At 42.2% G+C, this 14,991-nt stretch overlaps 2 protein-coding genes across 3 annotated transcripts; both read left to right on the top strand.

Annotated features, from left to right (window-relative positions):
* Positions 1–706: 706 nt before the first annotated feature.
* On the top strand, positions 707–10,952 carry aspscr1 (ASPSCR1 tether for SLC2A4, UBX domain containing). Of its 2 annotated transcripts, none has more exons than XM_058091538.1 (17): positions 707–820; positions 1,014–1,069; positions 1,302–1,416; positions 2,156–2,256; positions 3,291–3,348; positions 3,429–3,502; positions 3,591–4,083; positions 4,224–4,283; positions 4,622–4,761; positions 6,395–6,476; positions 6,551–6,617; positions 6,782–6,844; positions 7,152–7,204; positions 7,654–7,705; positions 7,793–7,862; positions 8,315–8,508; positions 9,965–10,952. In XM_058091538.1, the coding sequence occupies exons 1-17, from the start codon at positions 731–733 to the stop codon at positions 9,973–9,975; spliced, it is 1,779 nt and encodes a 592-aa protein (XP_057947521.1). In that variant the 5' UTR covers positions 707–730; the 3' UTR covers positions 9,976–10,952. The 2 variants fall into 2 exon arrangements, with proteins under 2 accessions (XP_057947521.1, XP_057947527.1); XM_058091544.1 differs by having other exon boundaries at positions 3,591–4,071; positions 9,965–10,951.
* Positions 10,953–11,100: 148 nt separating this feature from the next.
* Positions 11,101–14,352, top strand: LOC131134356 (myeloid-associated differentiation marker-like protein 2). The gene is made up of 2 exons (XM_058079526.1): positions 11,101–11,832; positions 12,263–14,352. The coding sequence occupies exons 1-2, from the start codon at positions 11,552–11,554 to the stop codon at positions 12,912–12,914; spliced, it is 933 nt and encodes a 310-aa protein (XP_057935509.1). The 5' UTR covers positions 11,101–11,551; the 3' UTR covers positions 12,915–14,352.
* Positions 14,353–14,991: the final 639 nt, after the last annotated feature.

The following is a 14,991-nucleotide window of genomic DNA, read 5'->3' as shown; positions in this document are numbered from 1 at the left end:
TTGTTATAGTATTCATGCAGGGACTTTACTCCTACCTGAGTGGATCAGTGTGTGATGTGTATCTGCATCTAACTGGCTCAAGCTTGGATCAGTCCAGGGTGTGTGTGTGTGTGTTCTACATGTACGAGCAACGGCAAGCTTGATGAGGTTGCCAGGCAACATAATTTGGGGGGGGGGGGGGGGGTCTTAAGATGGAAACATTGTAACACGGAATGTAGTAAAACAATGACCGCTGGTATACAGTGCATATATACAGTACAACATATCAATATGTGTTGTTTTAGCCTGTTTACAAAATGACAAATAGAATTGATCAATTGAGTCCTCAGCACAACACTGCCTTGTATCTATTACTGGTGATGACAAATGTTCCTGTCAAGTGAGTAAAAAAGTTCACTGTGTGTGGTTAGAATTGCTGGAAAGTTGAAAAGCTTTAAGGTACGCTTTTCTTGTTTTGCTGTATAAAAGCATATACACAACATTGACCACTCAAACCATGTATGGGCCCACTTTACATCTGGCAAGTTAGTTGTGATTGATGCTGAAGTTTGGCATCATACTTTCCTCCTTTGTGAAAGCTTCACAACTTCAAAACTCAAAAGGTGACACTAGAGTCATTATAACGTGTAATAACAAGTGATAGGACTGAATACCGTTTTTATGTTTGTTTGTTGCGCACACAATGTCAATAAAGGTGATTCAAATAAACATCGTGACGTCATCGCATGCAATGGCCGCCAGCGGTACAGCTGTGATGGTGCTGACTCCAAATGGAAGACGACAGACAGTTAAAGTGCTTCCGAACACACCGTTATTGCAGGTAACATGACTGGAAAGAATATTTCACCGTTTCCGAGGCTGATGTTTTCTCTGAATTTTCTTTCGAAACGGAGAAAACAATTTTTCTCTCCGTTAGCTTGTCTGGCTAATTGTAGCTAGCCAGTGACAGATCAGATTGTGTGCGTTGATATATAAGAATAATAAGTTATGTTAAGTTCATCTTGTTTCCGTAGGTGCTGGAAGAGGTATGCAGAAAGCATGAATTCAACCCCGACAATTACGGCTTGAAGTGAGTAACGTGTTTATAAAGTTGGAAATGACAACCTCTGTTTTGGAACGTCTAATGTATGTCGTCAACTTCCCCTTTATGCCAAATTATTAACGAAGAAGTTAACTACATTGGGGGTCCAGCCACAGTTACATTTTATTTAATGTCAACCTGCACATCATTTATCAGTAGGTTTGCATGGCGGTGTGTATGATACTATACGTATATAAAGACTTCTGTGCTCGTTCAACAGGTTTCAGAGGACTGTTCTTGACCTGACGCTGCAGTGGAGGTTTGCTAACTTGCCCAATAATGCCAAGCTGGAAATGGTGCCAAGTACAAGGAACCAGACCCTACCTGATAGTCAGGTAAAAACTAAGTCGTGACCACCTGTCTGTATCACTGCTCATACCTGATTCAGACTTGCATGCAGATTCTAGGAGTGCAGGCAGCTGTTGTTGTCTACATACTGTCCTATACTCTTGTCACCAAATGCCTTTCCTTTTCATCTGCTCTTAGGCAGACAGTACCTCACTAGAAATATGCACTGTGAGAAATGGGGACATTACTTCCTGGGGAGTGTTTTTCACCAGCCTAGGCACACACACACAGTGCAAAATGTACTGAAGACTCACCAATTCATAAGGTGGACCGTCCCATGCAAGGCCAACTGACTGTATGGCCAACCCTGGGCCCCCGACTTATGTCTTTACTTACTTTACAATATTTTAGATTTATTATCGTAATATTACATCTCTTACCCAAACTAAATGTCCTAAAATTGCAACTTTATTATTTTTGTTTGTCTCTATTAAATGTTTTCCATATTGTAACACATTTCTTCCCTCTTGGGGGCATGACAAAATAAGTGAAAACCACTGGACTAGCCGATGTGTCTTTGAGGCGCCCCCTGGTGGCAGTCATTGCAAAGGTTAACCATTAGCTACTTGTTGATCTGGGTGCTGCAGCCTTTACGGGCAATGGATCTCCAGTGATCCTTTGGCACAGCTGGCTTGTTTATATTTTCTTTTATGATCTAACAACGTAAAATTACATTGTTTTCTAAATGGAAAACTGCAATAAGCATGTGATTTTTACGTTTATCAGGTGCGGATCGCGCTGCAGATGGAGGATGGCTCTCGCCTCCAGGGTTGTTTTTCTTGTGGTCAGAGTCTTTGGGAACTGCTGACACATTTTCCTCAAATCAGGTGTGTGTGTGCATATGCTAACATGATCAAAATATGGTGTGTGTTTGTGGTGAAAGCAGTTTGACCTTTTCTAAACTTGTGAATGTTTATAAACTGTTGAATATTTCAGTACTTTTTACACAACATGCTGTTCTCTAACTAGGAGCAGAATGATCAAATTGACAAATGAATGTGAGCCATGAACGGGTCAACAAACGTCCTGGTTCTGTTAGAAATATTATTTAAACACTCCCCTTTATCAGGGTTTCTTGGCTTACACATGATTCCAGGTACTTATGTATGTAGGGAGAGCACTTTATTATTGTCAAACACAGTGTGAACCTCGGTTAGTTTTACAATCACAGCATCAAACAATTCTAAATGCATATACATGACAAATGAAAGGGATAAATGAACCTACTTTTACCTTCACTGAAGACCTGATTGTTGCCAGAGACACGATGTGGCAGCGGGACACCAACACGGACACCATTGTTGTGTTTTGCTGCGAGTTATTCTGGCTCCATTTGAGGTTATTTTGCAGCCGTGACCAAAAGAAAAGCAGAGACTAATAGACTACTATTGAATTCAAGAAATAACGACTGTGGTGCCTGTGTTGATTTCGCTGCCGCATCTTGTCTTTGGCAACAACCACAGCTTCAGTGAAGATAAAATTAACCTGATATATACATTTATACGCATTAAATGCAATAGTTTTCTGCTTGTAAAACTATAAAAACGTGTTGTGTTAACAATTTTGGCTGTCTGGAAGGGCCTATAGTCATAGCTTGGTTAACATCTGCCCCGGCTAGTTTTTTTTGTTTTTTTTGACAAAAATGTAACAAAAAATTTTGCCTTTGCTTGCGTTAAGCCGGTTGATTAGCGTCCAAAATAATGTCCAGTTTTTCACATTATTTTCTGCATGTAATATTTGCTTTGGAGTCCGTTTTGGTTTGAGTCAGACCTTCTGGAACGAATGAATGACTCTAACCAAGGTTCCACGGTAATATCTCCATGACATTGCTCTACGTTCATTCCCTTTCATTTCCTACTAGTGTGTCAGAGCTGTCCCAGGCTGGTTCCACCCCCGTGTGTGTTTACATGCGAGATGAGGTATGCTGTACTCTGTACTGGCAAGACAGCAACATAAGGTTTTGCAGTGTCAATGCATGTCGATGTGCGTGTGTCCATAGGTGTGTGGGGAAGAGGCCCTCAAGAAGGCCACTCTGAAATCATTGGGCCTCACTGGAGGAAGTGCCATTGTCAGGTAATTGTAGACAAATAACCATCACTCCCTGTTCGTATGTTGTGTTAAAAATCTCAGTCCATGCTAAACGATACAATACTCTCTTCAGGTTTTTGTTCAAAAAGAACAAAGCCATAGAAGAGGAAGATAGCATGGATACAACTCAAGCCGCCACTGATGAATACCCAGCTAGCTCAGCCACTCAGCCTGCTCCATCACTTTCACAAAGCTCAGCATCCGATGCAAAACATAAACACTCCAACACTACTCTGCCAAAGGAAATTGTTCCTGCTCCCTCTCCCGTTTCTGCCATGAGCACACTCCCAGTTCAACAGGACAGTGTAGCCAAAGTCCAAGATGGAGCTCAACCAGTTGGAAGAGGAGTGCCGGAGCATGATGGCCAGGAAGCAGGACCATCAAGCTTAATCTCCCAGCCATTCATTCCTTTTTCTGGTGGCGGTCAGCGCCTTGGCGGTCCAGGAGGAAGTGCAGTCAGACCCTCCTCTTCTGTATCATCTTCATCTCTGACATCTGCAGTAGAATCACCCAAAGCCAAGAAATCCAAGCCTTCCCACAGTTCAGCCACCACGGTGCGACAGAAGGTTTCCTAACACAATGATGCCACTTTCACCATGATGAGGATGTTTGCATGTCATACTTGACCCATGTGTTAGTTATCTCAAAAAGGGGATATGTTCCTCAAATTTCTCATCAGAAATACTGCTTCTTTCCCCCTCTGCAGCACGGACCCACTGCCAACAATTCAAATGAGGACATTGATGAAGCAGCGAAGTTCTTAGAGGTAAAAAATAATAATTATAATATCATCCTGTAATATTTGACAAGAAAATAGAGGCTGTCCACTTCTGATCCAATCCTGATAGAATTCCGATACCACAGTAGTGTATAATTTACTATGCAACCACGGCAAAATCAGCGAACTTACCTGTGTCAACACGAGCAGTGCTGCGCACACACACTCAGCCTGACACGTTGGAACAGCCAGAACTCCGAACATGCACATAACTCCCGGCTCACCCATCCCTCGTGCCATGATGTCCCCGCTGATATCGTCCTGTATCAAATCACGTCATGTTTTGCATCAGAAATCATGTCTTCCTCCTTACTCTCATGCTTCAGCCGGTGGAGAGAGAGCCCCTCGTCTACCATATGGAATCTCTGTCCCGTCACGCAAAAGAAGACGTCGAGTTGCCGGATGAGTTTTTTGAAGTGACGGTGGATGATGTACGGAAGCGCTTTGCCCAGCTGAAGAGTGAAAGGTTAGTGGGAGTGTCAAAACAGTCAAAATTAAAATCTACATTTCATTATTGTTATATGAATATATATAATGAACATACCGTATTTTCTGGACCTCGTAAGTCGCTCCGCAGTATAAGTCGCACAAGGCCGAAAATGCATAATTAGGTAGAAAAAAACATACATAAGTTGCACTGCGGAGCACTTATGTATGCACTAAGTCGCATTTTTTGCGGGTAATTTATTTGACCAACTACTTGACCAAAACAGACATTACGTCCTCTTGGAAGTCAAGTTCTAACAATAAAAGAATAGAGAACAGGCTGAATAGGTGTAAGATATGCTAACACAATGGTTATTCAGCTACACCAAAAATAAACATGAACAGAAAAGGTGTCTAGTGTTGATGTAACATAAACAGTTTTTTTCATTTGTAAGTCGCTCTGGAGTAGAAGTCGCAGGAACAGCCAACCTATGAAAAAAAAAAAGAAGTATGACTTGCAGTACGACCGGAAAATACGGTATATATTGTTTGTATTTATTTTAAACTAATAATTAACTTCTCTTCAACCAACCCACTAAATTATCTTTTTTCCCTTCAAGAAGAATTTTGTCTTAACAATATTAACCTCGGGGCGGCACGGCGGCCTAGTGGTTAGCGCGCAGACCTCACAGCTAGGAGACCAGGGTTCAATTCCACCCTCGGCCATCTCTGTGTGGAGTTTGCATGTTCTCCCTGTGCATGCGTGGGTTTTCTCCGGGTACTCCGGTTTCCTCCCACATTCCAAAAACATGCTAGGTTAATTGGCCACTCCAAATTGTCCATAGGTATGAATGTGAGTGTGAATGGTTGTTTGTCTATATGTGCCCTGTGATTGGCTGGCCACCCTGGCCACCAGTCCAGGGTGTACCCCGCCTCTCGCCCAAAGACAGCTGGGATAGGCTCCAGCACCCCCGCGACACTTGTGAGGAAAAAGCGGTAGTGAATGAATGAATGAATATTAACCTCATTAACTCATTATGTGGATAAAAGACTGTCACACAAACTCTTCGAATCCTTCAAATCCTCTACACCACCATGGGCAAGACCAAAGAGCTCAGCTCAATATCCAGAAGTTTGGTGAGAAAGAGAGCACTAAAGGTGTAATCATTGATGAATGGAAGAAATGGTAAGCAGCCCAGAATGACAAAGGATGAGCTACTTTCATGATGTCAAGGGCGTTGGGGGCACAATCGGCTAGAAGAGCATCAGTCAGACACTTTTCTGTGATGGATTGATATCCTGCAGTGCCCAAGGCCTCCACCCAACCCTGCCCCACACACACCTGAATGACTCACACAAGACTGGCGAAGATGTGGACTCTGGACTGAGGACTGTGGTGACTTGGTGACTTAGTCCAACAGCAGCATCCCTACTGTCAAACATGGATGTATGTACATTCTGCTTTGGGGATGGCTGTCTGACCAGAATCCCTCCTGAGATGAGGAACTACAAGAAATGTCTGACCTTTTTCCCATTCCCTCTATAAAAATGTTCAACTTGCATCAAAAGCTCACTGTTTTCCCTATTGGAAGAATGAGTCTTCTCCTTTATTTCGTCCTACTCATATGATTTACTGTATATCCGCATTACTCTTCATCACTTTTCTTGTCCAGGAAATTGTTGGAGGAGGCACCCCTGATGACTAAAAGTCTTCGAGAAACTCTGATGAAAGAGAAGATGGACAGATACCCCAAAGTCAGTATATGTGACGCGCACTCAGTCCTGTTTTGAGGCGCATCCGCTCAAGTCCGCTTCTGCTCTGCGTCCAGGTGGTCCTGAGGGTCCAGTTTCCAGATGGACACGTTCTCCAGGGCTTCTTCCGCCCCCTTGAGACAGGTTTGTGTCACTGCCTTTCAATACTAAAAGTTATTGGTGGCCCCTCGACCATGACGATGACTGAAGCATACATCAAATATGTGAAGCTGTAAACATCGGAGCAAAAGTTCATCTTTTAACAAAATTAGCACTTTCATTTGTATTTCTTTATATTTTAAATCCAGTCGGGGCTGTGATGCATTTTGTAAGGAGCCACTTGGAGGATCCACAGCTCACTTTTTACTTGTGTAAGTACAATCAAACATGTTTCCCAGTGTGTGAAAATTGTGCATTTGTCTTTTATAGATCTGAAGAGATCTATCTATTGTTCTGAAGAGGTTGTCTTTTCAGAAATGGTTGGGATTGAATTAGTTAAAAGTTTAAAGTGAATGTATTCATAATAAATTGGTCATAATCAAATTGGTCACCCAGTTGTTGTTTTGATAAATAAATACTGTGCATGCAATATATAATACAAACACATTTTGTTGAGTCATGTTCAGTCACGTTCCCTTCAAGACTCCAGTCTATAATTTCATTTCAATTTCTTTCCAGTCATCACCCCTCCAAAAAAAATTCTGGATGATCTCGGTGTCACACTTTTCCAGGTAAGGAAGTGCAACATTGAGGATCATAGGATTAATATTATAGGATTATATTCAAGCATCAGCATCAGTCTGAACTCTGAAACACTTCACACACTCCCTCCCTAACTGGACTGGATTTTTCCCAAACTCGTATGTGGGGTTAATTCTAGCCTTGCTTTGGTATCCACACACACACACCAATGGGCAGCCTTGAAGCAAATGAGTGACAAGAAATTAATGCCTTCCTACCCTCCATGGTTGATGAAGGACCTGATTTAGCAGCTTCCGTCCCTCAAATTGCATCTGTAGTTTAACATTTCATTGGGGTTACCTTTGTGGCCTTGCCGCACTGACTTCATAAGGCTCCACAGCAGGGGTAGACTTCATTTTGTTGGTATTATTTGCTGTAATTCCCTGATGTGACAAATATGTTTTGATTGTGGGATCATTTCTTGATGTGTTGTGACCAGGCCGACCTGTTTCCTGGGGCTCTGGTGTACTTCGGCTGTGACGTGAAGACAGGTTTCTACTGCTTTTATTTCCTTGCCTATGTTGATGTATTTAATGTCCTTCCCATTCATTTGCCACTCGTCTGTGCTGACTTCATAGACTTCTACTTAAAGAAGGAACTCCTCAGCTCTTCTGTCTCGGCTTTACAAGCAAATGAATCCATTGCAAGGTATGCCTGCGCACGTGCACTGTGTTCAGTGGATGGTTTCTGGTGCAATCCAGTAATGGAGCAAAACGGACCTCAATAAGCAAGCATCAAGAAAAGATACGCTAGTGTATTGCTTTATGTTTGGCTTTTTCATTTAATAAAATAAGTATTTCTTGCCTTACAAATGGGGTTAGGGTCATGAGGTTGTGTGTGTCCAAACATTTGGCCTGTCCTATAGAGGTAAGGCCAAAATAACACTGTGCCAGCACAAAATAAGCTTTAAGTCATTTTTTTTTTTGCCACAAACATTATTTTAACAAAAAGTGTCTGTAGAGGTTTTCAGTATAGTCACCCATTGCCACTTTGCATTTCCAATTTTGCATATGACCAGCCTATTATTAGTCAAAAATGGCATATTTAAGCATATCGTTCAGCTTCTTCTGTGTGTCAACCTTGTTTTCTCCACATCCCAGCTGCATGCTCCAGTCAGCAGAACATTCCCCCGGCTCTTCGGCCACTGCAGACGCGATGCCTGCTTCTCTCCAGCCATCTCCTGACACCAGCGCATCCACAGAGGGCGGTGAAAACTTGTCCGCAAACATCCCCCAGGCTGCTAAGACCAACAGATCTGATGTGGGCAAGGTGCCCAAGTGGCTAAAGCTTCCAGGTGAGGGTGGGACACACACACTCACACGTACGTCGATGCAGCTTTTAGATTCTGTGTTTGTCAACACTCCGCATGCTTAGCAGCGCTTTTTTGAAGCCAGTCAGACTGCAAACTATGGCATCGCTACACTGAATGATAGATAATACATGTAATAGGGAAATGCAGACAGGATTGGAAGCACATATTAAGTGGTCCACAGACTATACTCCTTACAGTCCAACTACCTCTGTGTTCCCAACGTCACTCGAGAGGTGCTTCTGTCATTGGGGTTCAACGGGTCAAAACACAATCGCTAGCGTGTGTTTCCTGCTGCGGAATTGGCACAAGCCCTCCAAAGAGGCAAGTGGCAGATCTGTTGATTTTTCCACAGGCTTAATACTTTACATACATACATACAATGCAGTTAGAGTAACAGTTCAATTCATACCATGTTAGCTGGTTTCCATGTTGAAATTAGTGAATGAGTTAACAGAGACAATGCCCGCCATTCCTGTTTCAGTAAAAAACTCATGAGTTGTGAACAACTCGGTCAATACTCGACTATCTCTATTTGATAGTTGCTTATTTTCTGATATACTTTCCAATATACAGTCGTCCCTGGCCTTCAAATTTCAAATTTTCATTGTTATGGTTATTCAAAAATCTATAAATTAATACATCATGCTATTATGTGGTATTTTTGTCAAAAATATACCTATATTAAGCATAACAATGGCTAAATGAAGTAAAATACAAACATCAGACATTTAAAAAACGATAATGTGTAGTATTCTCCACTCTCTAGCCACCTCAGGATGTTCTGTACAGAAGGAGCAGCTACTACTGCTCCCAAAGCTACCATGTGTGAGTCTATATTGAGTAATACGAGTGTAAAGGTGACTATAGGGGTATTACTTAGTGTCTAAAGGGCGCTAATCATGTTATAAACTGAATTTAGAAAGTCATAAACAAGTTTTTTTATGGTCTAACTACAAAAATATTCTATTTATAAATTAGGAATCCTTCTTTGTGGATATTCACTTATCACGGTCTGGTTTGGAACCAATTGATTGCGAGAGATTGTATTGTCCCTGTCTGTATTGTAGTATTGTTCAGCACTTCATTTTTTTATCTAAACCAAATAAACACCAAAAAATTCTCACCGATAGCCAACTATCAATATCCACTATAATAAAAGAAAATAAGACATAATGTATTGATAACTTCATCATTGTCGCAACATACTTGCATACATAGGTTGAAAAAATCCTTCATTATTGCACATTCTTCTTATGTTTTTGAACAAACTCACTCGGAAATAGTAAACGTTATGTCGACATGGATAAGCCAATCTGAGGGATGTGGACTTAAAAGGGCTTCCACTGTATATGACATGATTAAATGTTGCATTGGATGCTAAAAACATGAAGCTAAGGAGTTCCTGTTCTCATTTGGATGGACTGGCATCTGTGTACAGGTAAGAAATAAGACGGGCCAACCAACATGTGCAGACCAGGCCTCGGCGGGGAAGATGGCTGCCACATTGGACTGTGTGAGGTAAAGACTCGCTGAGTGAAGAAGTTAGATTTCATTGGCAATCTGACAGAAGACTGCTGATGTGTGGGGGTTTCAAAGTGACACGGCTTCAAAGTGACTTCAATAAAATTGCTGATTCACCCATGTGAATTTGGACCTCTCAAAAGTGACATTTGTTAGTGTTCTTCCCCACACTTCCATGCAGCTTAGGACTTCAATGACCACTTACTACTTCCCTAGCTGGGCTGGATGTGCTGCCCCCTGTTGGCCTTTATGTGGTAATTAGAGGTGGAACGTTTGACTGTACTAGATACAAGTGTGGCGCACCGGAAGCGTCAAGTTTATTTATAAAGCCCATAATCACAAAAAGGGCTTAACAAGCAGGCAACGATAGACGATAGTGACTAGCTTTAAGGACGTGGGAGGCTTGGTCATTTCATCTTGATAACACGCGGACAAATTCAAGTTCAAGTTCAAAAACACTTTATTTATCCCCGAGGGGCAATTTAAAGGACACAGAGAGCAGCATATCGAATAAAAATGTAGAAAGCAGACAAAGACAAGTAAAAGAGCAGACACAAACTGAACATACATGTACCTAAGAGAATAAATAGTAATTAAATAATTTTAAAAGTATAACAAGCTAATGAGTGGCGTCACAATTTTTTCAGATGGCTTTGTGGACGAAAAGTATAAAAGCAGGTGGTTATGCAAGGAGTGCGTCATGTAGTGATGGAATGGGCCTCAGCACAAGAAGAAAAAATCATTAGATGACACTTATTCAGCACAAAAAAGTTGGTTTTCTTACTTTTTGGGCTTCCAAAGCAAGAAAACCTTGCTTGAACTTTGCTGAACCTTGCTGAACTCATGAGGTCTGTACTTGTCTATGTTGGAGTGTAAGTGTAAAAGTGCCAAATAAACTGGAAAAAGTGATGATGCAAAAAAGAATGAATGGTAAAATGAGTGTTAGTTTGCAAACATAAGTCTTTATCGATGGATCATCATTCCAGGACTCGGTCATCTCACATTTCTCTCATTTCGCCACCACCCTCTCACACTCATTTGGCCATGACCCCACCCCAAATATCTTCCATTTTGGTCTGACTGACCCCCAGCGCACCACCCTCACAGCACACAAAAAGTGTGTGGGGAGCAAGACGAGCATTTACATACAAGAGCGCTTTGTACTCACTTTTTTCTTATTTGGGGTTTAAGGCTGCACTAAAGAACGTTTGCTTGATTTTTGAGTCTGATCATTTGTAACTGATCACTCAGCTGAAAGGACACATTCCATTTTCTTTGCCCTGTTGAAGGAGGGCTATCACAAGTGGAACACAACAGTTGAAGGATTTCGAGCTGGCATCAAGAACAGTGGAGATACATTTGTCATCTAAGGCCAGGAAATGATAAAGTGGACGAGCGCAGAGGCTCAGTGAGTCCTTCATGGTGACTTAATGCCAGCTTGTTTGTTAAACGCGTGAAGATCCAGAAACTATAAGGTTGACAAGTGCTGACAGTCCTGGCAACAATGGATTCTCAAGGTGCTCCATACCTGAACACCGGGGCACTGCTGTCACCTCTTGGTGCTGCCCGACTTTGCCAGCTGGCAATGGGCTGTGCTGTGATCGCCATGGTAACCCACAGTGCCGGACACAGCGGTTCACATGGCATGTTCTGCATGGCCGTTTGGTGCTTCTGCTTTGCCATGTCCATTGTGGTCTTCTTCTTGGATGCCACTCGTCTCTACAGCTGCCTGCCGATTTCCTGGGACAACCTGACGGTCACATGTGCCGCCTTTGCCACTCTTGTGTAAGTTCATGTATCATCTTCTAACCAGACACACCCTTACTAAAACTTATTGTGCTTTGCAGACAGGGACAAAATATTAGAAACAGCTATCAATTTACAAACCACACCCCTGAATTTAAAATAACATATATGGCTTTATTAATCCCTTTCTGCAGGCTTGTGCAAAATTGCATATTTGGAATTTCAACTCAATTCATTTGAAGAATTGGACTCAGGATATTGGACTGGCATTCATTCATTCATGGCTAACAGGACAAATATGTGTTTTATGTTGTTTTTGTATTGGCCCACTGCACAGTCTAAGAATACATTTAAACTGAACGTTTGACTGTCCCTCAAGGGACTCTTCCAAACTTGGAAGATTTAGAATGATCACCTCGGACGGCATACTTCCCTTTTGCCTCTGACGTTGCATCGTTTTTATTTGCAGGTATGTGACAGCCTCTGTGGTCTACCCGCTCTTCTTCATCCGATCCGAGTGTCCCTACGCCGGCTGCGATGTCCGAAATTACCGCATCGCCGTCACCATCTGTTCCATCCTGGGAGCACTGGCCTACGGGTCTGAGGTGGCCTTGTGTCGAGCCAGGCCGGGCCGGGCTGTGGTGGGCTACATGGCCACGGTCTCTGGGCTCCTTAAAGTGGTCCAAGGCTTTGTGGCCTGCGTCATCTTCGGCGCTTTGGCCAACGGGAGCCAGTATTCCCGCTACGCAGCCACCATCTACTGTGTAGTGGTCTATTCTTTCTGCTTCTCTCTGACTGCAGTCGTGGTCATCATGACGGTGTGCGGGCGCACCAAGTCGGTGCGCTGTATGCCCTTCGATCGCTTTGTGGTGGTGTGCACCCTGTTGGAGGTCCTTCTATACTTGAGTGCGTCGGTGGTGTGGCCCGTATTCTGTTTTGACACCAAATATGGCTCCCCTTGGCGACCATCGTCCTGTCCTCAAGGGGAATGTCCATGGGACAGTAAAGTTGTGGTGGCCGTCTTCTCCTTTGTCAACTTTGTGCTGTATGTGACAGACCTGGTCTACTCTCAGAGGATACGCTTTGTCTCGTCACGTTTGTCCACCTCCTCTAGGGCGTAGCGCTTCAACGAGATGCACAAGTCTGATGTCATCACAAGACTCCATAAACTTCAGGTTTTTATAGGTTGGCGTGAACAATTATTTTGACCATGTTATTCCACGTGAAACTTTCTCTCATACTTTCACCAAAGTTCTGCCTATTCAGTAGCTTCGTGGAATGCCAGCATGGAATCTGCCACACCCCAAACAGACACTACGAGAGGCACTCGGGGGTCCTTTGTAGCATGTGGAGGGATTAGGGTGGCCATCAGACACTTGGTATGTGCCATTCTTGTCACCTGCGCTCTTATCATGCTTGCATGTCTGCAGCTCCAAAAATATTCTTGCAACTTTCCCACCAATTGTCATGCTCACCAATGGAATGTCCACGCTGAGACTCACTTCACTTCCGTCTCGCTGAGACGTGCGTGCAGGTCAACTGTCTAACCAATCAAATGTGTCGCGCACACACATCCTCAGTTCTTTGTTTACATGATAAACTCTCATTGTCTCCTGTTGTTTTGGTTTTATCTGCTTCATGTCGGCATTATGGGGGACACTTAAAACATCACCAATTAGCATGAAGATGTCGAAACAGCACTTTCATTCAAACAGCAGCATAGACTGTATTACTGTGTAGAAGGTATTGGTATGTAGAATATATTCATGTGTACGTGAAGAGGGAAAGGATCCTAACAGCTGCGGCTTTTTGGAGGCCAACCTTGATATATTTAGCCACAAGCTAAAGTAATCCCTCAGTCTGCATTCCTGTCCAGCAGCAGCATGTGAAAATAGATGCACTGCATCTTTTCTGTTGGAAAAAAAATCCTGTATAGTGTGCTATACACACCTGTCTGATGGCCTAACATCATACATTTCTACATACGTCCCTGTATAATACCATACACATCTTACATGCCCAACTTTTTTCGGTTCGAAAGAACCAATGGCAATTAAAGAGAAATCTGAGGACAAAGTGAAGGTGGTCTGTACACCCTCTGAATGAGTCTTATGCTAATAATGCTCTGATTCGTCTTTCCTTACTGAGGACTTGGCTGCCCTGTGTCCTCGTCTCAGTTATTTATGACTTCCATTCTCTAATTGTACAGATAATTCATTAGCAGAATTACTTTATGCTCTGGTTTTCCCCCATTTTTTATGTTTTTATTTGTTTAATTTTATTTTTACAATGTGTGACAGGTCCATAAACAATCCACCTCGAACCACAGATGGGCCCTAGGCTGCACTTGTAGATATCATTGTGTTTTTCTTCCTTTATGTCCTATCGTGCTGCTGTAATCTACATTTCTATCTTGTCTTATCTTATATCCATCGGAACAAATGATGTTGTCAGACATGTTTAATAGAGGGCAAATATATATATATAATGGAACAGTACGAGACAATGTACCGATATCAACACACATAACACCATTTGATTACATACACTTAAAAAGGACTTTAACACTATCTATGTAACTATATCGATCTATGTAACAATATCATTACACCAGGATCCATGATGATAACTGCCTGTGATGATAGTATGAATGATGATATCATAATAATATGAATGATCATATTTGCCTCTTGAGCAGTGAGCGTCTTGCCAGCAAACACAGTAATTGTCTTGTTGAGTCAGATGTTTATCTTGAGCAAACAAGCTCCAATGTATTTCATGAAACGCTGCTCCTTCCCGTCTTCTTGGAGGGCTGAAATGTTGATAAGATTTGATGTATTTGTGTATTATGACATGAAACACATTTATTTCACGGGTTATACCACAAAACTACGACATTAATTTAGCCAATTCTTTTATTGGCGGCATTTAGGCCTACTGTAGAAATACATTTTACAGCAGAAAATGAAGAAAATACAGACATAATGTAAAGGGAAAAGGCTGAAATGTTTTTTTTTTTTTTTAAGTGGTCCGTTTTCGTTTGGACGGAGTAATTTAGTGGTCATATTTGGATGAACTCCTTCTAGGAACTTAAACCAAAGCGTTTTACCACACTAATTGTATTTATAATCACGGTCAACACATTCAAGCAACATCACAAAGTCATTCCATCATCTTGCCACTGTTCTGTATTATGGA

Source organism: Doryrhamphus excisus, chromosome 1, assembly GCF_030265055.1.
Source record: "Doryrhamphus excisus isolate RoL2022-K1 chromosome 1, RoL_Dexc_1.0, whole genome shotgun sequence".
Taxonomy (NCBI): Eukaryota; Metazoa; Chordata; class Actinopteri; order Syngnathiformes; family Syngnathidae; genus Doryrhamphus; species Doryrhamphus excisus.
Note: the sequence above shows the minus strand (reverse complement) of the source record. Positions and strands in the feature narration are given on the sequence as shown.

Bases quoted from the DNA above. Each gene is read 5' to 3' on its own strand.
- aspscr1 (XM_058091538.1), top strand. From the start codon at position 731: ATGGCCGCCAGCGGTACAGCTGTGATGGTGCTGACTCCAAATGGAAGA. The intron at 821-1,013 runs GTAACATGACTG...TTGTTTCCGTAG, and splicing joins CGAACACACCGTTATTGCAG to GTGCTGGAAGAGGTATGCAG. The intron at 3,349-3,428 runs GTATGCTGTACT...GTGTGTCCATAG, and splicing joins GTGTTTACATGCGAGATGAG to GTGTGTGGGGAAGAGGCCCT.
- LOC131134356 (XM_058079526.1), top strand. From the start codon at position 11,552: ATGGATTCTCAAGGTGCTCCATACCTGAACACCGGGGCACTGCTGTCA. The intron at 11,833-12,262 runs GTAAGTTCATGT...TTTTATTTGCAG, and splicing joins GCCGCCTTTGCCACTCTTGT to GTATGTGACAGCCTCTGTGG.